This window comes from Puma concolor, chromosome B3, assembly GCF_028749965.1.
Source record: "Puma concolor isolate L17-30 chromosome B3, mPumCon1.1.hap2, whole genome shotgun sequence".
In the NCBI taxonomy this organism is placed as follows: Eukaryota; Metazoa; Chordata; class Mammalia; order Carnivora; family Felidae; genus Puma; species Puma concolor.
Window position 1 is genome coordinate 28,645,411 of NC_141672.1, and position 27,622 is coordinate 28,673,032.

Below are 27,622 nucleotides of genomic sequence, written 5' to 3' on the forward strand. Positions count from 1 at the left end.
ATTAGCCCTAACTGGGAGAAACAAGAGCTTCTTCTGAGACTAGAAGAAGAAAGATGAGGACAATAAGGTAAGGTAAACACAAGGGTGGGAAGTGAGTTTCACTGGGCCTGAAAGTCTCGATTTCCTCTGGGAGGCAGGAATCTAAATTAAAGATACAAAGCGAAAGAAAAATGTTTGTGGAGACAACAGTGCAGATGGTCTCTGCACAGCAGTGAAGGCTTGGCACAGCTACTGTTGGGCACAGGGACAGGAGCTGACTAGAGACTTATCAGAGGACACACCACAATACTAAAGAGGGAGACCACTTATTTACCTATTTAGCTATATATGATACTGTTTCAGGGCTTGTGAGGGTTTCGTTCCATTTCTTGAAGTGCCATTTATTAATTCAAAGTGCCTGGAAAAACACCTTAGATCATTAAAGTTGTGTAAAACCATCTGCTTTGGATTCAATTCAGCAATGATCAGTTCATGGAAGTGCTAAGAGGAGACTATTCTCCACAAGGTAGAGTCAGTAAGAACCCTTGTCAACTCGTTACCTAATATTATAATCAAATTTTGAATATAAACAAACTGCCTTCCTAACCAATCTGTGAATGCCTTGAGAATTTCATCCATAACTGAGACATTCCAGCATAAGTAACAGTTACTGAACATCTGTCAGGCACTATGTTAGTGCTGGAAATAAATGGATACTTAACTCAAGGAGTTCATAGTCCAAGGGAAGAGTGAGACAGGTAAACCAACAATTTGATTTACTTAAAACTTAGAACATAACTTGATAAAATGGAACACAATGGCTGGCCTTGTTTACAGAGGTATCCCCTTTGTCTGACTCACCAAAGGATTTCAACACATAATTACTGAAGTGCTCCCTGCACTAGGAATTAGTAAAGCAAAAACTGGCAGGAAAGGAACTCTGAACAAAGAGAAGAGCACATATACAGAATGGCCAGAGGGAAAGATAAAGGAAGCAAGAGGCACTAAACGACGTACAGATAAGGAAAAGAGAACATGGTGACAAGGTTGTAAAAGGTAATTAACTCACTACTGCAAGCCTCATGCCTGCACATATAATATGCAATTTCCATGACAGGATAGGGTACTTTGCTTTCAGATTAAATTGCTGATCAACAGCCAAGGGTCATCATTTTATTTTTATTTTGGGGGGTCAGAAAAAAACCAACTGAAATATACTTTCAACACTACATATAAATGGCAATTATTTATCAATACTGCACTTTCAAATTTTCAAAGTTCAAGGATGTAACAAAATGTTAGACTATCAAAACCTTTTGTATTCATAAAAGAATTTTAAAGCCTTTGGAATAAATATATTAAGAGATACTCAATTTTAAAATATGCACAAAAATTAGCCATGTTTACATTAATACAATGAAATGCTATGACCTTTTTAACATATAAAAACATTTGAAATAAAGTACAAACATAGCATATATTCACTAAATACAATCACAGAAAAACACATGTATTGCCCATTGGTTAGATGAAAAGTAAAACAAATATCTGGTGTTTAAATATTTAGAAAATTTGTATACAGTTAGGTATTTCATAAACTTCTAAAAAACAAAAACCCTAAAGCTGGGTATGAAAACATTAGAGGTATGTATAAAAATTTCACGATTTAACATAAAAAATAGACCCCAAGTGGGTATAAAAACTTAAGAGGTATGCGCAGAAATACAAATGTCTTATTATCACAATATTCACATAAACATACTCAAATCAGCTGACCATGGGAATTACAAAATATTAAATTCTGGAGTCAAATTCCTGCCCTTTTAGTTTTCATGCGAGATGATTTTTCTAAGTATTTTCTAATATGTATAACTAAAACCCTAAAGTCAAAACTCTCCCTCCAAAAAGTAATTGCTATAAATAGGAACAACCATGGCAAATGGAAGCACAGAGTAAAATTGTATTGTTTACAGTCCCTTGCTAATCCAAATAAGACAGCTACAGAATAGAAGAGGTCCACAATTATAATCCGAAAACCAATCAAAAAGTATGTATGACCAATCAGGAGCCTAGATATTACAAAGATGTCAATTCTTCCACAAAATGGTCAACAGATTCCATGCAACGCTCATCAAAATTCCAGCAGGTTTCTGAAAACTGACAAGCTGATTCTAAGCTTTACATGGGAAACAGAGAGGACCAAGAATAATCAAGACAATCTAGATCAGGGGTCAGTAGACCAGGGCCCCAGGGCCAAATCCAGTTAAGAGTGATCTTTTACATTTTTAAATGTGAAAAACAAAAGGAAGAAAGAAAAATAAGTGACAGAGACCAAACATGGCCTGCAAAGCCTAAAAATACTTACCATCTGGCCATTCACAGAAAAAGTTTGCCAACCTCTGATCTAGAAACACAGAACTGGAGGACTTACACTAAGAGGTATCAAGATTTATTACAAAGCTACAGTAATTTTTTTAAAAATCTTTTAAAAGTGTTTATTTTGAGAGAGAGGGAGCACGAGTGGGGGAGGGGCAGAGGGAGATGAGGAGAGAGAATCCCAAGCAGGCTCCCTGCTGTCAGCCCAGAGCCTGATGCAGGGCTCGATCCCATGAACTGTAAGCCAAAATCAAGAGTCAGACACCTAACTGACAGCCACCCAGGCGCCCCTAAAGCTACAGTAATTAAAACAGTATGACACTGGTACAATGATAGAGCCTAGAAACAACTCCATACATATGGCCATTTGACTCACAATGAAGACAGCATGAAGTAGTAAGGAAAAGATGGGCTGGGGTCAACTAGATAGCCATATGAAAAATAATAAACCATGATCCTTACCTCATACCTCATTAACAAATAAACCAATTCTATATGGATTGTTGATTTAAAAATAAAGGGTAAAACGAGACAGAAGATAAAATAGGATAATATATTTATGGCCTTGGGATAAACAAAGATTTCTTAAACAGGACACAAAAAAGTACTAACCATAAAAGAAAAACGGATCGATAAATTGGACTGCTAAATTAAAATCAGGAATTTCTATTAATCAAAAGACACCACGGGCGTCTGGGTGTCTCGGTTAAGCGTCTGACTTCAGCTCAGGTCATGAAAGCACAGTTTATGCATTCAAGCCCCACATTGGGCTCTGTGCCGACAGCTCATATTTGGATGCTGAAGCTCTGCTTCGGATTCTGTGTTTCCCTCTCTCTCTGCCTCCTCCCTGCTCTCTCTCTCTGTCTCTCAAAATTAAATAAACATTAAAAAAATAAAAAATAAAAAAGACACCAGGGGCATCTGGGTGCTCAGCTGGTTAAGCCGTTAAGCATCTGACTCTTGATTCTGACTGAAATTATGATCTCAGGGTCATGAGTTGGAGCCCTGCATTGCATTGGGCTCCTTGCTGGGTGCTGGGCATGGAGCCTGTTTAAGATTCTCTCTCACTCTGCTCCCCCATCCACCTTGCATGTGCACGCACACGCACACTCTCTCACCAAAAAAAAAAAAGACACCATTAACCCTTAGGGTTCCCTCTGGGTTCAGATCCTAGTTTTAGAACGGTTTTTTGTTTTTTTTTTTTAAGGTTTCGTTTGTTTGTTTTGAGAGATCACATGCACGTGTACACAAGGTGGGGGGGAAGGCAGAGAGCGAGGAAAAGACAGATAATCCCAAGCAGCCTCTGCACTGTCAGTGCAGAGCCCAGTGCTGGGCTCAAACCCACGAATCATGAAATCATGACCTGAGCCAAAATCAAGAGTCAGATGCTTAACCAACTGGGCCACCCAGGTGCCCCAAGAACTGTTTGGTTTTTTTTTAATAGTTCTATTATACTCATACCTGTCAGAGAGGCTAAACTCAACAACACAAGAAACAACAGGTGTTGGTGAGGATGCAGAGAAAGGGCAACCCTCTTACACTATTGGTGGGAATGCAAACTGGTGCAACCACTGTGGAAAAGTGTATGGCAGGTCCTCAAAAAGTTAAAAATAGAACTACTTTGTGATCCAGCAATTGCACTACTAGGTATTTACCCAAAGAATACAAAAATACTGAAACGTATTCAAAGGGGTACAGGCACCCCCATGTTTATCGCAGCATTATCAATAATAGCCAAACTATGGAGAGAGCCCAAATGTCCAAAGGTCCATCAATAGATGGATAAAGAAGTTGTAGTGTATGTGTGTCCATATAACAGAATATCACTCAACTATTAAAAGAATGAAATCTTGCCATTTGCAATGAAGTGGATGGAGCTACAGAGTACCATGCTAAGCAAAATAAGTCAGCCCAAGAAAGACAAATACCATGATTTCACTCACATGTGGAATTTAAGAAACAAAACAGACGAGCAAAAAGAAAAAAAGAAAGACAAACCAAGAAACAGACTCAAATACACAGAACGAGCTGATGGTTACCAGAGGGTAGGTGGGTGCGGAATGGGTTAAATAGGTGATGGGGATTAAGGAGTGCACTTGTGATGAGCACTGGGTGGTGTATGAAAGTGTTGAATCATCACATTGTACACCTGAAACTAATATTATACTGCATGTTAACTAACTAGAATTTAAATAAAAACTCTTAAAAAATAAAAAATAAACAGCTCCATCATAAGGATTGAAACTTTGTGACTTTTCTCTCCTAGGCTTCCCCAAGAACAAAGAAAATTTACTCCTTAAAAAACAGAATGAGGGGCGCCTGGGTGGCGCAGTCGGTTAAGCGTCCGACTTCAGCCAGGTCACGATCTCACGGTCCGTGAGTTCGAGCCCCGCGTCAGGCTCTGGGCTGATGGCTCAGAGCCTGGAGCCTGTTTCCGATTCTGTGTCTCCCTCTCTCTCTGCCCCTCGCCCGTTCATGCTCTGTCTCTCTCTGTCCCAAAAATAAATAAACGAAAAAAAAAAATTTAAAAAAAAAAAAAAAAAAAAAACAGAATGAAACTTACATTATCTTGCAATTACTATATGGGTCCATTAGAACCTTTCATAAATCTAAGACACATTATGGGATCCTAAGTGACTTTTTCTCTGAATCTTAAAGCATTCTGCAATTTCCTTACCCTCAAAATCATTACTCATCATTACTTATCAATTATCCCCATCTATGCTAAAGAAGATTAAAATACAAAGACAATGAAGGAATGATGGACTCGCCTAAAGATGAGGCAAAAGTGAAATAAGCTGTCACCTCACCCCGCTTTGTATTGCCCAAAATATTACAGCCTACTTTTAGGCTTCACTGAGTACAATTGAGAATTAAAAATTTTTCATTTCCTGACTATAACAGCAGAGAAAAGTGAGAGAGAAAGCTGTGTCCAAATCAAAAAATAAACACAGAGACAGAAGGACTCTAAGCTCTAATAAAGATGTGACACTGATCATGTAAGTAAAATCTCCAACTGTAAGTCCTCAGATGACAGTATCCTAGATGAATATTCTCAAATTCAAGATTCGGTGAATGAACAATATATTTCTAAGGACAGAAAGGAAATGTAGTAGTATCATCCACTTAGTTATTAAACTGCAAGGATGTCACCACATAATATTTTGTGCCAAGAACCTGGACCATTCTGCTTTGCCAGAAGAATAAGTGACAGGATTATTTCATCTTTTATGTTTATGTTTTGTGCCAAAATTTACCTGATGCAGGGTTTTGCTCTTCTAAAATTTTTATTAAAATTTTGAATAAGCAGTTTTCCGCTATCCCTTTGTTACTTCTGTACATTATTTGTAAAATTACTTTAAAATTTCAAAAATAAAAATGGCCCACTGGATCTAGGTGATACTTTTTTTGGTATACTGAAGATAAGAAAGAAAATGGACTGCACAATGAGAAAACAGTCAAGACAATCTAGACACAGGATGCTATCTCGTGTACATAAGGAACTCCTACAAATCAGTAAGAAAAAATCATAACCCGATAGAAATATGGGGAAAAGATTTCAATAAGCATCTCGTAAAAGAGGAAATCCAACTTAACAATAATCAAAGGGAAAAAGAAGTTAACCTCATTTGTCATCAGGGAAATACAAATTAAAGCCATAGTACAATACCACTAGACATCCACCAAGATTACTGTAATTTAAAATTTTAATAATACCAAGTGTTGATGAGGATGCAAAAAACAAACAAACAAAAAACCCCAAAAAACTGGAACACAAAAAACCTGCTGGTGAGAATATAAATGGATACTATCACTTTGGAAAACTGTTTGACAACATCTACCAAAGCAGGACCGCACATACCCCATGATCAAGTAATTCCAATCCTTTGTACATTTCTAAACAAAATTAAATACACACACACACACACACACACACACACGCACACACACACACAGATGCACCTAAAGGGACACATACAACACCAAAAGACACAAAGCAGCATTCTTCATAATAACCAAAAAACTTAAATGACTATCACTATGAAAACAGATAGACTGTGGTAAATTCATACAACAAAATACTGTAAAGCAATGGGAATGAACAAACTACAGCTACACAAACATGGATAAACCTCACAATAACATAATGTCGAGTGAAAGATGCTAGACTCCACCGAGTATGTACAGTATGATTCCATTTATAGAAACTTCAAAAATAGGCAAAACTAATCTATGGCATAAAAAATCAGTATAGTGATTATCTTTGGGGCAAGGGAAAATCAGAAGGGGCATGAGGAGGACTTTTCAGACACCAGTAATTTTTATTTTTTGATCTCGGTACTGTAACATGAGTGTGTTTCCTTTGTCAAAATTCACTAAGCTGCACACCCAGGATTGTGCACATCTCTGTATGTTACTCTTCAATAAATAAGTTTTACGATTGAAAAATAAAAGGTTCTAGGAAACCAACATCCACTGACCTCTAATAGATTCTTGGAGCAGGGCAGTCTTCTAGAAGACTTGATGAATCCAACAATACACACACATACACACAATTTCAAAATAGCTGCTCCAGATGCTCAACAATGTAGTAGGATATTTACACATGATGCAGGTCTATCACTTGCCTTTTGGAAACCTTCAGTTTTTTTAAACAGCAGCCTAAATCTGGATTTTGCAAAAACTCTATCTTAACAGTGTGTTATTTAAAACTTCTCTTAAGTTTATTTATTTATGAGACAGAGACAGTGTGAGTGGGGAAGGGGCAGAGAGAGACAGAGAGACGGGGAGGGGGGGAGGGAGGGAGGGAGGGAGGGAGAGGGAGAGGGAGGGAGGGAGAGAGAGAGAGAGAGAGAGAGAGAGAGAGAGAGAGAGAGAGAGAGAAAGAATGAATCCCAAGCAGGGTCCGTATTCCCAGCACAGAGCCCGATGCGGGACTCAAACCCACGAAACCGTGAGATCATGACCTCAACTCTCAGTTGAAACTGAGAGCCAGACACTTAACTGACTGAGCCACCCAGGCACCCCTTAATCGTGTGTTATTTCAATAGTGTGTTATTGGTAAATCAGTTATCTGTGTTCTGAATTCTTGTTTTTCTACCCAGCTGTGTTAAAAAAAAACAAGGCAAAACAGAGTGGCTTACCATATCAGTTATGTGTTTATAACAAACTCTGGATTCAACTAGTAAGAAAAATTCACAAGTTTCCTTAATAGTGTGGATTATTTCTACCTCATTCTCTTTCATTCACCAGTGTCCACTGATATATGTTTTTTTTACTTAGTTACACAAGAGAAAAAAGAACTATGCTTGGGAAATAGTCACAAACTACACTCAATATGAGCCCAGAGAGCAAAAGCAGAAGAATAATAGAAATGGAAATGACATAAGCTAGACTGGGGGAAGGTTTTAAAAACAGGGTAGATGTGAGCAGGATCCAATTCAAAAACAACAACAAAAAAAGCCATCCTTATCTAAGCTGCAGGCGAAAAAGCTGGCGCGGAACATACATCTACAAGCAATGTAATCAATGTTTCTTAAGATTTCAGCAAGCCAGAATGTTGGCCCAAACCTAACCAGATGACGTGTAAAAACCAAGTCTTAGAAAAAGAGAAAAACAAAACAAAACAAAAACTGCACAAGTTCAGGATGAGAGAGACCTGGTTTAATAACAGCTAATGTGAAAAACACCAGGGAAGCCAAATGGGTGTTAATTAAGCTCAACATAAGCCAACGCTGTGAGAGTGAGGACCAACAAAAGCAATTTGTTTAGTTATCCATTTATGTTCTTCATAGCAAAGTTGGTAATGGGTTCTATGGCTCCCTGCGTCTGAAGTGTTTGTTCTGAAGGAGACTGACCAAAGGCCCTTCACAAGACAATGAACAACGTAGCAGGAGGAGGCTAGAACCAATGTTAGTGTGAAAAGAAAAGAAGAATCTGAGTTTATGTGACGGCAGAGAAGAGCAGGTAAGGCAGGATCGGGGAGACAAGAGTGTGGCATTTAAATAACTGCAGGGACACACTATAGTAGGGGGACAGGGTAATTCGTTATGTGTTGCACACAAAGGCAGATCGAATCAACAGGCAGAAGTGACAGCAACACATTCAGGTTCACTCAATATAAATAAACTTCCCCCAAACCTGTCAACACCTTATATAGTGGTACGCCTGATCACAGTGCCAGTGTTTAATCAGAGGCCATCAACCACTTGTCACAGGAAGTAAAATGAACTTAAATGTGGCTCAGAAGGCCTTGGATTCTAATTCTATCTCAACCATTTACTAGCTACGTCATCTGAGGCAATTCATTTATAACCTCTCCAAATCTCAGCTTCCTATGTTTACTTCATGAGATCACGGAGAAGAATAAATCAGGTAATAAGAAGTAATAATAATAGGTGCAAGACCCAGGATGACAGCACCATATGCAGCACATATACAAGTTGCTACAGAGGAGATACTGCACTAGATAGTTGCTAAGATCCTCCTAGCACTGAAATTATTAAGGTACCTTAAGGCAAGAAAAAACTTAAAATAGGTGCTAAATTTACAACAAGATTTGGTAGGCAAGACAGAAAATATTAATATGAGAGAAAAAAAGAGAGCAGGAAATCTGTTTCACAAGGTGTTAAGAATGTACTTTTCTGATAGCAAATTAGTCACCAGATCTAAAAGGCAATGCTTAATCCAAGAGATAAGTAAGAATACAAATTAAAAAGTTACACATTCCAAATAAATCAAGACTACAAAATGCACTTGTAATCACTGACAGTATGAATATCACTGAATCATGGCATGAAACACAGTGCTTAACTAATAGTGCTTTCACTTTGGGGACTCTCCGGACTCTGCTCCCACTGGGTGTGGACTCAGGCTCTACTTTCCCAGTTACATGATATTGAACAAATTACTCAAACTGATCATCCCAGTCTGTAAAGGGTAAATGTAGGATATGAACCTGCCTAGTTCACAGGCTGCTGAGAAGATTCCATGAGATAACATATGTAAAGCCTCTGGCAAGGCTTCTGGTACCCAGAGGAACTTGTGTTAATTATGTGTTGCACCAAAGTGGCAGATCTAGAACAGGTAGTAGTTACAGCAACACATTTAGGTTTAATGCAAGAAATAAACTGTCTAGAAAACTGTCAACACCTTACACGGTGGAGTTGCCTCGCCTCTAAATAGCTTTGACTTTGGATGGAGTTTTGCACCATGTTGTTTTCAGAGTTACAAATTTGGGGAACAAATGATATATTTTGTTTCCAAAGGCTGAAATTAAGTTTAAATTAAAAATGATAATGTAGATACATTGACCCTGAGGTGAAAAATTAATCAACATACTAAGTGGAAAGAGCATGTTTACAAGACAACATACTCAGTACGATCGAATTTTTCTGATGTATATGTTTTTAAATTATTGTTTCTAAATGGTGAAATTAGGGGACTTCCTTTTTAAAATGTTTTTCTGTACTATCTAGATTTAGTATAAGGAATATGTATTTCTATCACAATTTTCAATTGGAAAAAATACGATTGAAAATGTTTTTCTATAGGAAAATTAACATTTAGGTCAACTTGGGTAGAAGAATACACTTCTATAAACTTGAAAAGATGAATTTAACACTTTTTAAAAAGCAAAGAAGAAACTCAGAAACTACTAGTTAATTTTTCTGTGTGCTTTTCTAAATAAAAATGTGGTTCAGACAAAAGGAAAATATCTCCCAGATTAAGTGAAATATACAGGAAATAAGCTCCATGGGGGCAGGGATTTGTCTGTTATATTATATTCACTGCCATAAGCACAGAGCAGGAATCAATATTTGCTGAGCAAATGGATAAAAGTCCTATTTACCCTTACACTAAATTTTGTTGCTTTATTTCACTAGAATATTGGCTTATTCATTTTTATCTCCAACAGCTAGCATATTATCTAACAAAGAGAAGTTACCAATTCAGTTATGTGTCAAATAAAAAAAAAAAAGATAAATAAATTTAATAAATATTACTTTTATAGCTAAAAGGTCAATAAAAAATTGGTAAGCATTACTCTGAAACACGACGTTCACCCTGAATTATAATCTTTACATATAGAATAAAAGCAGTGACATCAAAGAAATGGGGCATGTTACTATTTCTAGATTTTATTATGTCACATCGAGTAAGTGAACAACACTAACATTATTAATTGTAAACCAGGAATATATATAAAAGTACAGAGAGAATATAAAAATCATATAAAAAAAGCTTTTTATACCAAGGCCTACCCAGCCTAAATCAACAAAAAAGCCAAGCCAAACCAACCAATCATCCAAACAAAGGCAGACCTACCTTGGGCCTCTTGGGCCTTCCAAGTAACTGCTTCTAGGAGGATCTGGAAGCAGTCCACCTGACCTCACTGGCATGTCCTTGACTGCAGTGATTGGCTGAGATGGAGCAGCTGAAGACTCCCCAAGTCCTTGCTCAGATGAGAACGAACTATATGGCAGAGTAGACTTGCTCAGAGGGGCTTTAGAATTCACTTGTTCTGATGGGCTAATAGCTGATTGCAGTGGAGGATGGTAGGTTGAGGGTGGGGCTGAACCAAAAGACACAGGAGTGGGAAGCAGTGCTGGTCTAGGTTTCTCTGGAACCTGTGAACTCTGAGAACTGGAGGCGGGTGGAACTGGGGCCGTGGCTAACTGAGGAGGTATCCCTTGTGGAACCCCAGGGGGAGGTAATCCTGGAGGAGGTGTGGCTAAAGACAATGGTGGGAGGGGCAGGACAGGTGGAGGTGCCGCTGAGGAGAGAGATGGTGGGGGAAGAACCGGTGGGGGCCCTGCAGAAGAGAGGGAAGGTGGGGGAAGAACCGGTGGGGGCCCTGCAGAAGAGAGAGATGGAGGCATCACAGGTGGGGGCACGGAGGTTGGGAGAGAAGGTGGCATCACAGGTGGGGGCATGCCAGGCGGGGGCACTGAAGCAGGCAGGGCAGGGGGCATCACTGGTGGTGGCAATGATGGAGGCAATACCGGAGGGGGCATTGTTGGTAGAGGTGGAGGCATCTGAGAATAAGGAACAAAAGGAGGTGGCATTGACATGTTCCCCATATACTGGTTCTTCATGTTCTGAAATGAATTGACTTTCTCCTGGAGATAGGTCTGAGTCGCTTTCATATGTCCCTGCCATGTTTTCCACTGCTTCTCATACTCCTGAAGCTGATCTTTATGAGGATAAGAATGGAGCTGCTCCTCCCACAGCTGAAACTCCCGCTCCCACTCTTGGTAGAGATGTTGAAACTGTTGCTGCTGCATCTCATAATGCCGCAGCTGCACGTCTACAGACATGGTCTACGAATAAAGGGGTAACAATTATTCAAGACATTCATAGAGGAGAATTCATCAAAAGTTAAAATATTAATGAATCCAGGGCATTTGAAGTCTTAGGAAATTAAAACCCTAGAGACTTTGGGACACTAAGGATAAGCTTGTTACATCTCTTCAGCGATGATCTTTCTTCCTTTGACTCGTTTCTGTAAGTTATCACCGAGATGGAGAAACCAACTAAATACCAAAGCAAATACCTATCTCAGCAATAATTACTTTTCAGGTTTTTAATATTACTGTGGATCATTTTAAGAACTTGAGAAACGATCCATTATTATAGACACACAGACACAAGTTTGTATCTTCAAGATACAAGAAAAACAAGTATCTTTTATGGTGTATTTCCTTAGGTTTTTATGGTGGTGGCTTTGATCTTTCTGATGGATTTTGGCTTGTCTGTCACTGTAGTGATTTGTAGGCAACCTGAAGCTACCTGGTAAGAATCTCTGGCTCTTAAGATCCTCAGCAACAGTGCTCTAACATCCACCTCGGCTGACATGACCAGGAGACTCCACTATACCTGCCCCACCCCAAGAGCATTTCCATAAAACCATACTTCCCAAATCCCTGGTGATGTGACAGAATAGCAAACTACCTGGGCCCTCCTTGGAAACATCTATCTGTCAGTATTTAACATCCTTCCTTCTTCATACTTAAATCTCTCTCAGGAATAACAACTCCTTTAAATGACTTGGGGCAACTTCCCACGTGTCAGCGGAGGAAGCACTTGCCTGCATGTGCGGCGGCTGCTGTATAATCTGCTGGTACTGTTGCAGGATCTGCTGTAACTGAGTGTGCTTCTGCATTATTCCCTGATACTGGAAGCCGACTCGATGTTGTTGGTGCTGCTGCCAGTGTGCTGCCGCGGCCTGCAACTGTTTCAACCGGGCATCTTCTTCCGGGTCTTCAGACTACAGTTAAGAGAGAATATATTCTTATGTAAGTAACAAATCAGCAACAAAACTAACAAGAAACCTGAATATTTTACAAAGTAGTATACTATAAAGTCCAGAACCCCTACAACCCTGGCTGACTGAGAAAAGCTATTTTATGTTTAGATAAAAGACCTGGCTCTATTCAGACTACGGGTTACAAATACTAATACAATGGAGTTTATAAATTCCACAGTCTTCACTGGAATAATAATCCATCCCGCTGTCCCTAAGTAGGGCGATCATTTCCCCCAAAAAGCAAATTTACAGCTATGTCCTTTGCCCTCTAGGAGAAACCTTTTTCACGTTAGCCACTTTTCACCAATAGATGACAATGTACTCATTATGGCTCAATAAAGTTTCCACATGGCCTGTGGGAGAAAAGGTGCCTTTGGATCAAAGTGAGAACTTTCCATGTGTCAGTTAATATGTTAAGTGACAAGGATTATCACATTTCATGCTTCAACAGCTCTGTAAGATAGCTACCACCCATTTTGCAGATGAGGAAATTACAGCACAGAACAGTTAACTAACCTGTGCAGAGTCACCACCAGCAAGTGGCAGTGCCTCGACTACAGGCTGGGCAGTCTGACAACAGAAGCTGAAGCTCTTAAATACTGCCCTGTGCTGCCAGTATGAAAACACCCTGATAGCCCGTTAGTCCTTAGAGACTCTCAGTTCAGAAGAGTGTCTAATTCTTTATTCACTGAAACCATGAAAAAAAATGCCTTTTCTAAATTTGATCAGGCATTCATCTGATTATTCCGTAACAGAATTCTACATGTACTTGAAAAAAAAAACATACATAAAAACATATATCCGTTTTGACAAAGGTATATATAAATGAATCAGGAAAAAAAGCTGAATAATTTAGTAAACACCAAGTAATTAATTTTATGGTTACCTGGGGTTCCTCAGGTGGGAGAGGAGGTGGTACCTCCTCATTAGGAGGTGGTAACGGGGGCTCCTCAGATGAAGGGGGTTCTGGTACTTGACTGGTGGCAGGTACTGTAACTTCTTCTTTTACTGGCTCGGGGGCATCCTTTGCTAGGACAGGACCTTTTTTGTGTCCTGGCAAATGTACTTTTGTCCTCTGCTGCAAACTAAGCAGGTGCTGTCGATACCAATACTGCTGCTGTTCCTACAACAGAAGCCATTTTTAAGAATTGTAATTAACAATCCTACATATCTGAAACTCGGTGTTGACAGAGACCTGCGTTGGTATCTGTGTTCACAGGTCTATATGTAAGAAAAGGCAAAGCTGGACTGAGAAAGGCACATAAGTACACGAGATCTTTCCATTCCTCCTCTAAATTTACACATTTAAGTTAAGCAAATATATTAATTCAACATACTTCTCTACTCTCTCAACACATACGCTTTTGGAAGTGAGAGCAGTCGTTTTGATAAATGCTTTCAATATTCACAGCTGCTTGTTTTTAATCTGCCATTACTTGGTGTGGATTTATCAAGGAGTCTTGTAGTTAATGAATATAACCAAGTAGTTCTGTCTCTTCTCTGCCTTCTCTCTCTCCAGTGCTCTTCTCTCTTTTAAACACCTGTTATATCCCAGTTATATACACATAAATGAGAATATACTGTGTTTTAGAATGCTATTTATTTTAAAAGTCTCAGCTTTGTCTTCCAAATTATACTTCCAATAATTCAATTTTCTGGAAGCTTGTTTTATGCTTCCACTTTTAAAAAGTTACAACAAAAACAAGTTTAATGCAGAAATAATTAGAAAATACACCTGATCCTCATTATTCATGGCTTCCATATTTGCAAATTTGCCCACTTGCTAAAATTTATTTCTAACTCCAAAATCAATACTCAGGAATCTTTGGCTGTCATTTGTGGACATGCGTGGCAGAGCAGTGAAAAATCTGAGTTGCCTGCCTTGCACATTTCCTGCTGTGACAGAACAAGGCCATGCTCTGCCTTTTTGTTTGGCTCTCATACTGTAAATAAGTGTCCTTTTCATGGTCTATTGAGGACCACATTTTTCAGATTTCTGTGCTTTTTGTTGGTGATTTTGCTGTTTAAAATGGCCCCAAGTATAGTGTGGTGTGCTGTCTAGTGTTCCTAAGTGCAAGAAAGCTGTGACTGATGTGTTTAATACAGAAAATCTGTTGTAGATACTAACTTCATTCACACCCATGTGTTATAGTGCTATTGGCTGTGAGTTCAATGTTAATCAACAATATACATTAAATAAGGTGTCATTAAACAGGAACACATATAAAACAAGGTTATGTATTAACTGGTTGGTGAACATGAGACCAAAAGCTCATAGGAACCTAACCCTGTATTTCCCCTGGGAGCAGTGGTTTAGTATTCATTAATTCAATGTTCCTGGTCACTTTTTTGCCAGTGTTCCTGGCAACACAAATAAGGAGAATCAACTGTACAAATAAGCAGTAACTGATGAATTAAAATCAATAAAAAAATCTCACCACGCAGACATAACTACAGGATCTTCATTTTCCCAGTATTCATTATATAACTCCCTATGGTTACAAGGTTGCATAAGAAAAAAGTTGTCATAACGCTAAAATATTCACTAATGTAATACCCTTTATAGTTCCATAATTAACAACAGCATGCATTTCTACTATAATTATAAAGGTGCAGGATTTTACGAAAGTGATGTTGGAGAACTTTGGAACTCATTACTGATAGTTGAGGATCTAGCCTAAGTCCTGTCAATTACAACCAAAACATTTTTTAGAATAAGAACTGCAAAAGAGAAGGACATGAATATTAAAGGTTGAAAACAGCTCCTGGGAAAATTGATAAACCCCTACATTTTTTTCAACATATTCAAAACCAAAATACAAGATGATATATAATACTGCCATACGACTTTGTCACAAAAATTATAGTACAGAAACCAAATCAACACCAGTCTTTGTTCATTCTAAGACTCAGCTATTCCTAGGGCGCCTGGGTGGCTCAGTCATTTGGGTGTCTGACTCTTGATTTCAGTTCGTGAGATTGAGCCCTGCATCAGGCTCCGCACTGAGAGTGGAGCCTGCTTGGGATTCTCTCTCTCCCTTTCTCTGCCCCTCCCCTGCTCACACTTTCTCTCTCCCTCTCTCTCAAAATAAACAAACAATAAAAAAAAAAAAAAAGACTCAGCTATTTCTTATGATTTTGGGCTTTGTTTTTTAAGATTGTGTTCCAAGTCAAATTTTTTACTTTTTACAATAAACTTTTGGTTCCTGTGTTAAATGGATTCATTTTCCTTAGATTCAGGGGAATTCATCATCTTTGGATAACCAGGATTTCCTACATTGTTAATATTTTATTGTACATCCTCTTTAATTTCCCACATGCAAACAAGATGCATAAAATATATACATAATATAGACTCTTTTCTCACTAAACATCATGTTTTGTTATCTGTTTTTTCACTCACAGAATAGAATTTTCTTGGGAGAGAGTTGTCTCGTGTTTTTCTTATATCCTATCTGGTGCTTACACATACTGCTGGAGCACAAGAGAACGTCAATAAATGGTTATTGATCAAATGAAGATTTCCCTTCTAGGCCACTCCTTTCTATGACCTGAACCTTGCTTCAAACCATTGGGAAGAATAAATTCCATCTCACTAACTACATCTTGCAGTCTGGGTCATGATTGGGCCTTTCTGTTTTTAATTACCATGCACATAATCATCAGCTCCAGGGATATAATTACTCTTCCTATTAAACATAAAAACAAAACAAAAAAACAGGACACTGACCATGCAGGTGACAATAATGTACCATTAAAACATTTTCAACTTTCTTCCACTATTTGATGAAAACAGCAACAGTCTTATCTTTCAGCTTAAAAATATTAATAAACTCAGTCTCTTTCAAGCAGAAGTTAAAAGTTTCCTTTAGTTTTTAGTTGCTTTGAAAGCATCGCTAAAAGATACAAAGACGCAAACCACCTTACATCAACTAGAAGCCAATAGCTACAGACTGTACAAGACCTAGATTCTAAATCAATTTATACCCATCTTATTATCAATGTTTCCTAGACCTAGTCTAGGGTGAAGAACCTTGTTGGAGGGGCACCTTGGTGGTTCAGTCACTTAAGCATCTGACTCTTGATTTTGGCTCTGGTTATGACCTCAGTTTGCAAGATCAAGCCCCACTCTGGGCTCTGTGCTGTCAGTGTGGAGCCTGCTTGGGATTCTCTCTCTCTGTCTGTCTCTGTCTCTCTCTCTCACTGCCCCTACCCCACTCACGGTCTCTCTCAATATAAATAAACCTAAAAAAAAAAAAAAAAAGAACCTTGTTGGAGCTTGAGTAGTTGTTGATGTACTGATAGCATGCATTATAGGTCAATTTCAATTTCTACTTCATATGAACACAATAAGCAGAAGCCAGATCTAATTCAATCTTAGGACTAGGCTTTGGCACATTTTTAAAGCTCTACAAATGGGCATCATTCAGACATGTCCTCAGTGACTCCAAAAGAAGGGTGTTTTTAGCTCTATTGTAGAAAGGAATAAAACCTGTCTGGACTTCCTAATGAAGCCAAAGCCAAACTAGTGGTCAGTTCTTCTGGTTGTTCCATCGTATCAGACAACTCCATCTCACATGGGATGTTAGTTCATAGGTAGAGGAAAATCACTGCACATGTCACATTCAAGAAGAGACTGAACGAAGACAGTTAAAAAGGACGTAAGAACTATTTGTCACAAATATCATTACCAAAAAAGATGCGAATTTATTCAACACTTACTGACCACTTGCTGGTACAGTAATGAACTATGTGCTAAATGATTTTCCAAGCAGGGAAGTATAAAGCAAGAGAGTGTGTGAGGTGGGGAGGGGAAGGAGAGACACAGAGAGGGAGAGAGAAAGGGGGAGAGAGAGAGAGAGAGAGAGATGTTTTAGAGATTAATTTTAGAAGGTTGCCTTTCCTATCCAGGTTATTATAAATGCCTGTAACACTAAATGTCCTATGTCTTACATCCTAAAGCAAGGGGTGGGGAGAAATCTGGTAAAATAATGAATTGGTTTTCCATCTTTTAGATTTATTTAAAGTGTTTATTTTCAGTATTCTTGAAGTGCACATTCTACTCCAGGAATCTTAGTCCCATCTAAAAAAATTAAAAATTAAAAAATAATGCTCCTTTACTTCACCTCTTCCTCCAGCTCCTGCCCTCATTCTCTCTCTCTCTCTCCTTCAGTCAAACTTCTTGAAAGAGTTGTCTATACTCACCATCCCCATTTCCTCACCTTCCATCACTCCTCAAATCAATGCAATATGGCTTCAGTCACTATGAAACTGCTCCTGCCAAGGTCAACAATAATCTACATGTCAGTAAATGCAAAAGATAACTCACGGTCTTTATCTTGCTTGACCTCTCAGTGGTAGTGACACAGCTGACCACTCCCTCCTCCTAGAAACAGTCTTCTTTGCACTTCCGTGGGACTGCACTGTCCTGACTTTCCATCTATCCACTTGGTCTTTCTTCTGTTGGTTCCCCTAGATACTGAGACTCTGTGGGGCTAGGCTCAATATCCTTTAAACTCTATCCTTACTCTACACACACTCCTCAGGAGACCTCAGGAGGAACTAACATCCCATGTGAGATGGAGTTGTCTGATACGATGGAACAATCAGAAGAACTGACCACTAGTTTGGCTTTGGCTTCATTAGGAAGTCCAGACAGGTTTCATTCCTTTCTACAATAGAGCTAAAAACACCCTTCTTTTGGAGTCACTGAGGACATGTCTGAATGATGCTATTTCTGTGCCCCAAATACCATTTTTATGCTGATGACTCACAAGTCTATCATGTCTCCAAGGTCTCGATTCTAGACTCTAGACCTGTATCTAACTTCCAAATGGACATCTCCATTTGGAATCATGTGTCTCAAGGACCTCAAACTTAGTAGGTTTAAAACCAAACTCATGCTTTCCCCTCCTCCCCAGACCTGCTCTTCCCCCTCTTCAAGGTTTTCCTATTTTATTAGTAAATGGGACTACCATGTACCTAGCAGTCTATTCCAGAAACTCAGGAATCATCCTTGCCACCTCCCTTTCCACTACTACTCAATCTCCAATTAGATTCTAGTATACAAATACTTCTCCAGACTTTCCACTTGTCTCTATCTCCACTATTTACCATCCAAGTCCAAGCCACTATTATCTCTTGCCTGGATTATTCTAAGTGCTCTCTCTAAATCACCCTTGATCTTTTCAATTCCACTCTCCACACTGTAAGCACGGTGAGTTTTCAAAGATGCCAATCTGTCACATTTGACTGTATAAAATCCTTCAATGTCGTCCTACTTCCCAAAAGTCCTCATAGGCCCACCCTGATCTGGTTTGTGTCTACCATTCACACCCTGAGCTTTCAGTAAGCCTTACTTTAAATGCTATCTGGATAATTCCCACTCATTCTTCAGGTTTCACTTAAATATCACTTACAAAGGGAAACTTCTTCAACTCAGTTACAGCTGTCAGCTATATCCAATCATTTACAAAAATATTTGTTCTTCACCTACTATGTGCTAGACCCTGAGCAGGGCACTGTAAATACAATGGTGAGCTTAAAACAAAAAAGCAAAAAAAACTCACCTTTTCCCACTCCTCATCAAACAGTCTAGTGATATTTTAGGCATATTTTACAATTCCACAGCACCTTGTGCTGCTCAGAATTACCTATTAAATGGCTTGTTCTTCCCATTGGAACAAGTCAATGAGGGCAGGTGCTATGTAAATTTTCTTCACCATTTCATCTCTGGTACTAAACTAAGGAAGATACTTGGTACATAGTTGCTACTCAATAAATAGCTGAATTTTAAATAAATGACTAAAAATTCTAATCAAAGTCAACAGCTTTACCTAAATAAGTTTTGAGAATGAAAGGATAAAGTCACAATTTATGAAATAAAGGGTAGTATGCACTTTACCTAGCCAGTCCTTTAAACATACAGAAAAGTTAATGCTTCAAAAAAGATACATTCCATTAAATCATCAATGCTTTACTCTGAAAACTAGAAATTAAATGGAAGCATATCAAGCACTTATCCTGTCTTTCCTATACCAACCGTATTTCTAATTAAATAGTCCTAATTTATGAAAGCTTTTCTTTACAGAATTCCATATAGAAAATGAAGAAATGACAGAAAAAAAATTACGTTATAATCTTTAATGGAGAAATAATTTACTCAGGCAGAGACTATAATGGATGAAACATTAGAGGCAAAACTGATGGGAAGGTTTACAATGGAGGGACCAGACTGTTCCTCCCGATCAATCTTGGCACCACTAATAGTGGGACAACCAGGCATTGTGCGTCTCTTGATGGGATGCAAATGAAGCACACAGGACCATTCTGGTTATGAAGTACACTTGCGAAAAGAAAGGTGAACTTAAACCTAAGTTTTCAGAGTTTACCAGAACTGTGAAAGAGAATGCAACAACTCAAATGATTGGAAAACTATGAGACAGCAGACAAATCCAGAATGCAGGACATTCTACAGGACCACTGAGATAGATTTCTCAAATTCAATGGCATGGGATAGAAAAAGAGAATAGAAGAGACTGGTCTAGATCAGGAGTTCTCAACTGAGGGTGATGTTAACCCCCAAGGGATATTTAGTAATGTCTGGAAACATTTCTGTTTCCCACTGGGGGCTGCTACCAACATCTAGTAGTTAGAGGCCAGAGATGCTGCTTACACATCCTACAACACACAGACTGCCCTCCACAACAAAGAATTATCCTGCTTCACAGTGTCTATATTGGATCCTGATTTGAACAAACTAATAAAACATAACTGAGTCCACTGGGGAATTTTAACATGGATGATATCAGAGAATTATTTTAAATTCCATTAGTATGATGAGATAATAGGGGAAATCTAAATGGGTCAGGTATTAGATGATACAAAGAAACTGTTGCTACTTTTAGTAGGTGTTATGATGTATCTACCTAAGAAAAGGTCCATTTTTTTATGAAAGATGACTAAGAATGTAGGGATGAAACAACATGAGATGTAAGATTTGTTTTAAAATATTTCGGCAGCAATAATAAAAAAGTATAGATGAAGTAAACATGATAAAATCTTGATAGTTGGTGAATCTGAACAATGGGTATATAGGGGGAACCATGCTATTGTCTCTACTTTTGTGTATGTTTATAATCTTTCACCATAAAAATTTCCAATGACATATTCCAAAAGTAAAGTATGAAGCAAAGAATAATACATGTGCAGAAGGGTTCATTGTTAAGAGATTGGCACTGGCATGAAGAAAACCTTTACAATCTAATAAATCAAAGTATCCTAAGTCTAGAACATGACAACTTTGTAGCACTGTCCTAGGTGCTACAGAAGATTGAAAGATGAGTGAGATAGTCCCTGTCTGCAAGGGACTTACAATCTGAAAAACAGAACCAACCAGGTGGGTGAGCTCAGGGATGGCTTTAAAGAGACCTGACATTTGAGATGTACCTTTAAAGCAATACAACTATATAAGCAGGGAGAGAGGGTTGAGGAAGTTGGGATGAATTCTAGACAGAGGGAAGGAAGCCTAAACAAGCTTACAAAGTCCTTCTTGGTCTGACCCCCACACTTCTCAAGTCATCTTCCACTTTTTTCCCCCCGGATCTCCACAAAAAACCGGAGGCAATGAATACTGAAAGCATTGAAAGAAGTTCAATACAAACAAGGGTACAAAGGCAGAAAAGCAAAACCAGGAAACCAGTGTTCAGGGTATTTGTATTAAGGACTGGTCTGATTCCTCCTCCTTTCCCTCCAAAAACAATTCGTTTGTCTAGTAAACAGAGGAGGATACAGACGTCGTACTTTGGCTTGGACTACCTCTGAGAGTGTTTGACAACAAAAGCACTGGTAATTTCAGAATGGGTTGGGAACGGGGGACAGAAATGTTGTCTCTATTATAGAGGAATCTGAGGGAAATAACCTGGTGGGATGGTACTAATTTGGTATAAGCCAACAGAATCTCTTCTATTTTACTCCAGCATTACAAGTGTTTTCTCCTGATGATGTGCCAAACACAACATCTTGCTTACTTAAAACAACTTACTTATGTTCTTAATTTCTAATGCCAAACCACCACAAAATTAGAGTACCATATCCCTATTTTTTGGTAATCTTTTATATGTAAATCTCAGCTTGTAGATTAAAAGACTCCTTTTTCATTAGGGAATCTAAGGTGGATTAGTAATTGCTAAAAGTGTCTATTTCAAGAAATCATAACAAGCTATCTACTCTTATCTATAACAAGTTATCATAACAAGTTATCTACTCTTATCTACAAGTTATCTATCTATATTTACTTTAGTCCTGTCTTTTTTCTTAAGGGAGGAACTCATTTATTACTGCTATCCTAGATATCTTTGCTCTGTAGGAAGAATCACTTAAAGAAGTTTAGAGGAACAGCTCTCTCATAAAGGAAGAGATATCACTAACTTTTTTCCACCTTGGCCACATTCCACAGCAGTTACTCTGGAGTGAATGGTAACAGTGCAATGCAGCAAACTGGCTATATCTTACAACTTTAAGTGATGTGAGAAAAGGATGTATGGGTCCATTCCTCAAATTACCAAGATACTCCCAAAAGGGTAAAAGGTGAAGAGACTTCCTATGGATTGCATATGTATCTATAAGCATAATTAGGATGCTTCTGTTAGAACATGACTTCATTCTTCATTTGCTAACACCTTGTAATTCACGTAGCTGAGAGCTATCGGTGGCCCCCTAAATAACTTTTTAAAGAAGCTAACTGGCCATAAGGTTCATATGCACTTCAGGTATCAGCCCTTTGGGAAGCTTCTTTTTTATGCTGCCTCTCAAATGGCAATTTGAGTTTAAAATACAATTTTAAAACAAAGCGCTTTGCGAGAGCAACAAAATCTAGGAGGTCAGTCAGAGGAAACCAAAGAATACATCTGAGAAGTAACTCTTAACCCACCTCACTACTCCATGGTGTTTAGGAACATCTTCAAGAACTGTTCTTTTAATAATCCACATTTAGCTACTTGAAAAGCTGGGATGTCAGACTTCTGACTCTCAAGGAATCCTTTGGAGTGTAAATTAGCTACTCATTGTGCTGGAATTAGCCTAAGCACTGGTTAAAGCACTGAGGCCTGCTCACTTAGGGCCCTCTAGGTGAAAGATGCAGTTCAGGCAGATGCTTTCTTACCTGTGGAGTCATTGTTGAGGGATCTGGCTCAGGGGCAGCTTGCTGCTGTTCAGCACTCTTGTTCTTGGCCCCACTCTCCAAAGGCTCTTGCTGGACAGTTGTCTTATTCCCAGAAGGGGCGGACGGTGGTGGTGGAGCTAATAGTTGGGATTTAGCATGTCCCTGGGAGGGGCGGGAAGGAGATGCCTGAGAAGGGGGCAAATAGGACTGGGAATGGCTCAAATAGGATTGCGAGGAGGAGGAAGAGGAAGAATAAGAGGGGGTGGGCGCCAGGTAGGATTGGGAAGGTGGGGACTGAGAAGGGGACGGCTGAGCGGGAGGCAGGTAGGGCTGAGACGAGGCCGGGGGATAGTACGAGGGTGGTGGCTGAGGTGGGGGCATGTAAGATTGAGACGGGGGCATATATGACCCCGGCGGTACAGGGGGAGATTCAGGGGGGGAATCCAGCTCCATGGGAACCAAACCAGGAGACCCGTCTCGTTGGTGGTGGAGCATCTGGTGTTTGTACTGCTGCTGCTTCTGATAGCTGAGGGCCGGCCCAGGTGGCGGGGGCATCGGTGGCGGCGGTGGCTGCCAGTCCCCGTAGCCGCCCCCCGGCATCACCGGCGGGGGCGGCAGGGGGGGCGGAGGAAGGTGATGGGGCTGGAGCACGCACTGCATTTGCTTCTGGTGCATCTGCTGCAGCTGCTGGAGCTGCGCCAGGTGCTGCTCGCGGAAGCTCATGAAGCCCGAGGAGGAGGGGGCCGCGGGAGTCGTCGAGCTCGAATACCCGGGCCCCGGCGAGGCCTCAGGAAGCGCCACCGGCGGTGGCGGCGGCGGGACCGGCGGCGGCGGATAGTGGCTGCTCCCGCCATACCGGCCCCAATTCGGGTACATATCGGAGAAGGCGGCGCAGGGCTCGTCCCGGCGCCGTTACTCGTCGCAACCGACCTCCAGGAGCTGCGGCGGCGACGGCGACAGCCGGAACTCGCGGTGCCTACAGGCCCCGGAGCGTGTAAACGGAGCGCGCCAGTGCGCCGGCGCTACCGAGCTGGGCCCGCGACCGGGAAGGCGGGGACGGCACTGGGGCGACTACGCCTGCGCAGTAGCCACCGAGAGGAGAACAAAGGCGAGATAGAGCGACCCTTTGCTTGGAGACTCTCGGTTGCCATCTTCCTTCGGGTTCGGATAATGTAGGCGCGAGTAGAATGTTCTCATAGAATCGAGGAACCATAGAGTCTCACAGCCGAAAGGGGTGGTAGAGATCGTATCGCTCCACGGGTTCATTTTTGAATGGAAAAAAAAAAAGGTTCCATTCACAATAGCAACAATCTCAACAACAACAAAAATGCCATGAAACAAGTAGCAATAACTCTCATAAGAAATATGTAGAATTTATATGAAGAAAACTACAGAACCATACAGGATCATATCCGACGGGGATAAGTTAGACTTGAAATAATGGAGAGGCTTACCATGATCCTGAATGAAAAGAGGAAAAATTGTAGAGATGTCAGTTCCTCTCAAATTCAATGAATAGATTCAGTTCAGTTCTAACAAAAATTCCAATTAGGAACGAATCTGTGAAGAATAGAAACATTCTGAAGACAGAACGTAAGACTACACCAATATATGGTGCACACTTACATGAAAGGTAACATCTGCAGTTATTGTAAAAGGTGAGAAATAGAATTCCTTAGAATAACTCAACACATAAAAATTCACGTTGGGGAATCTCAGCTAAAGCAAAGATAGCAAAAACCAGATGCAAAGATTGTCTAGAGAGGGTGACCTAGAAAATAATCCAATCTGTCAGCAAAATACTCAACTTTGGCTTGAGTGAATTACTGAAAAACTGGGCTGATACACCCTGAATTCTGGAAAGAAAAGAAGAACCTAACTCTGAGAACGCTAAGTGTGTCAGTGTGTCAGTCGTGCACCACTTAAAGATTCGACCTTTCTTCCATGTTAGCAAACCCAGATCTTCACCTCTCTTAGGAGGTGGATGTGAGTAGAAAGTGGGGCACCCAAGGATCTTTCAGAGGAGAGAGCTTTTCATTCTCTTTTTCCTTTTTGAAGTATACCATATATACATGAAATTAAACATCATAAGTGTACAGGTTAGTGAATTTTCACAAACCAATCACACTGTGTAACTAGCACCCAGATCAAGAAACAGAACATTAGGGCCAGGTCAGATGCCTGCCCTTGTGCCCCTTCATCTCTCAAAAAGAGAAGAAGAAAAGAAAGAAAGAAAGAAAGAAAGAAAGAAAGAAAGAAAGAAAGAAAGAAAGAAAGAAAGAAAGAAAGAAAGAAAGAAAGAAAGAAAACATTGTCCAACTCATAAACCCCACTTACTTGCAATTTTAATATATGCTATTGAAATTCTCTTTTGTGGGGCGCCTGGGTGGCGCAGTCGGTTAAGCGTCCGGCTTCAGCCAGGTCACGATCTTGCGGTCCGTGAGTTCGAGCCCCGCGTCAGGCTCTGGGCTGATGGCTCGGAGCCTGGAGCCTGTTTCCGATTCTGTGTCTCCCTCTCTCTCTGCCCCTCCCCCGTTCATGCTCTGTCTCTCTCTGTCCCAAAAAAAATAAATAAAAACGTTGAAAAAAAAATTAAAAAAAAAAAGAAATTCTCTTTTGAAAAATATAAAAATACAAGTTATTTACCATAGTAATAGCCTAAAGGAGAATATCAGATGATCATTGCATTAGATGAAGAAAAAGAATATGATAAAATTCCACATCCATTCATGATTTTTATTTTTTTTATTTTTTTTAAATGTTTTTATCTGTTTTTGAAGGAGAGAGAGAGAGCATGCACGGGGGAGGAACAGAGAGAGAGGGAGACACAGAATTCAAAGCAGGCTCCAGGCTCTAAGCTGTCAGCACAGAGCCCGATGCAGTGCTTGAACCCACGAACTGTGAGATCATGACCTGAGCTGAAGTCGGACGCTCAACTGACTGAGCCACTCAGGTGCCCCGCCATTCATGATTTTTAAAAAGCTTAGCAAACCAGAAATAAAAGGGAACACCCAAATCTTATGAAGAATATTTACTTATTTTTAAAAAAAATTTAACGTTTATTTATTATAGAGAAACAGACAGAGCATGAGAATGGGAGGGGTAGAGAGAGGGGGAGACACAGAATCCAAAACAGGCTCCAGGTTCTGAGCTGTCAGCACAGAGCCTGACGTGGGGCTCGAACCCACAAATCACGAGATCATGACCTGAGCCGAAGTCGGATGCCCAACCGCCTGAGCCACCCAGGCAACCCTGAGTATTTACTTATTTTTAAAGTTTATTTATTTTGGGAGAGACAGAGATAGCGTGAGTGCACATGCTCACACACACACACACACACACACACACACACACACACACACAGGGCAGGGGGGGAAGGGGCAGAGAGAGAGGGAGAGAATCCCAAGCAGGCTCTGAGCTGTCAGCACAGAGCCCAACATGGGGCTTGATCTCACAAACCATGAGATCATGACCTGAACTGAAATCAAGAATCTGATGCTTAACCGACTGAGCCACTCATGCGCCTTGCTGAAAGCCAAGCTATCCAACCAGCCTGATGGCAGGGCCTGGGCAGTGGATGGATTGGGACTGCATGGCGGCCCACTGAAAGTGAAGCTTCTTGTACTCCTGCTTTTATGTAACTTGGCCTTAGCATTGGTCAGGGCAGCCACCCTACCAGTGAAAGTACCTGGGGATTTGTCAGTTGGGGAATTGCCCACGACAGGCCCCCCGGGAAAAGAATCATTGGGGAAAGAAATAAGATTCCGCAGGGAAATTATGTGGCCCTACATCTAGCCCTTGCCACCCCCTATAAAGATTCCTCTACCTAAAGGAAGGATAGCCCCATACATTTTCCAGACAAGGAGGGGACAAATGGGTTCAAAATCCCCACTCTGGGAACAAAGGAATGTATCTATGGATACTCCAACCCCTAGGCCCACGTGGCCCCCCAGGAGGCATTCCAGATGATGATTGGACCTGGTGGGTTAAGGTACAGAATGGTTCATTAGTTCCTAGGTATATATTGTCTCTCTGGGAACGCATAAGGCATGGGTTCCCAGGGCCCTCTTGGCTCCCTCCCGGCACCCCAGACCAAAGTGCATACCTTTGTTCCTTCTACTGCAAATGGTTCAAAGGAACAATTAAGAAGTCATATCCCAGGGTGCCTGGGTGGCTCAGTCGTTAAGCGTCTGACTTCGGCTCAGGTCATGATCTCGCAGTCCGTGAGTTCGAGCCCCACGTCGGGCTCTGTGCTGACAGCTCAGAGCCTGCAGCCTGCTTCAGATTCTGTGTCTCCCTCTCTCTCTGACCTTCCCCCGTTCATGCTCTGTCTCTCTCTGTCTCAAAAATAAAAACATTAAAGAAAAAAGAAGTCATATCCCTGTAAATGTTCCACTTGAGGTGTTGAGAGATAGATGACCTTTCATGAAAATAGCAGGGCAAATGCTTTATAGGCAAACATAGATACATAATGAAAATAATATGAAGAAATTAATCAATAAGCAAAAGGCAGGAGGGAACGTTACAAAGAAATAACCATGAGGTTCCTTAATGGGTGATTACACAAAGGAACATTTTTAGAATTAGGTAGAGCTGAGAAACATAGATGACGCACGCTACAGGGAAATTGCTAACAAATATAATGCCACATTTGCCACAATAAAGCGGCCAGTCTAACATATTGCTGTTGTCTGTGTCCACTTGTTAGTTTCGCTGACGCCATTCATCCTTCGGGAACCCCTGGACCTGCTGGGGCTGGACCTCAGCAGTGCCTCAAGAGTATTTTTTCTAATGTT

General features: G+C 40.3%; 1 protein-coding gene and 1 long non-coding RNA gene across 5 annotated transcripts in view; both read right to left on the reverse strand.

Annotated features, from left to right (window-relative positions):
* The window catches only part of YLPM1 (YLP motif containing 1), a 96,277-nt gene extending 72,412 nt beyond the window's left edge, over window positions 1–23,865 (reverse strand). For all 4 annotated transcript variants that reach the window (XR_015252191.1, XR_015252192.1, XM_025919671.2 and 1 more), the window contains exons 1-4: window positions 22,827–23,865; window positions 13,551–13,787; window positions 12,446–12,625; window positions 10,684–11,678 (exon numbers count right to left, since the gene is read on the reverse strand). Coding sequence is in view for 2 of the 4 variants with exons in the window: in XM_025919671.2 (XP_025775456.1) it covers window positions 10,684–11,678; window positions 12,446–12,625; window positions 13,551–13,787; window positions 22,827–23,702 (2,288 nt within the window). In the remaining 2 variants the exon portion in view is untranslated. The remainder of the gene's footprint in view (window positions 1–10,683; window positions 11,679–12,445; window positions 12,626–13,550; window positions 13,788–22,826) is intronic.
* Window positions 1,139–10,677, reverse strand: LOC147579836 (uncharacterized). Its single transcript, XR_015252193.1, has 2 exons — window positions 4,919–10,677; window positions 1,139–4,674 (listed from the first exon to the last, which is right to left on the reverse strand). It is a non-coding gene; the product is annotated as an uncharacterized LOC147579836 (long non-coding RNA).
* Window positions 23,866–27,622: the final 3,757 nt, after the last annotated feature.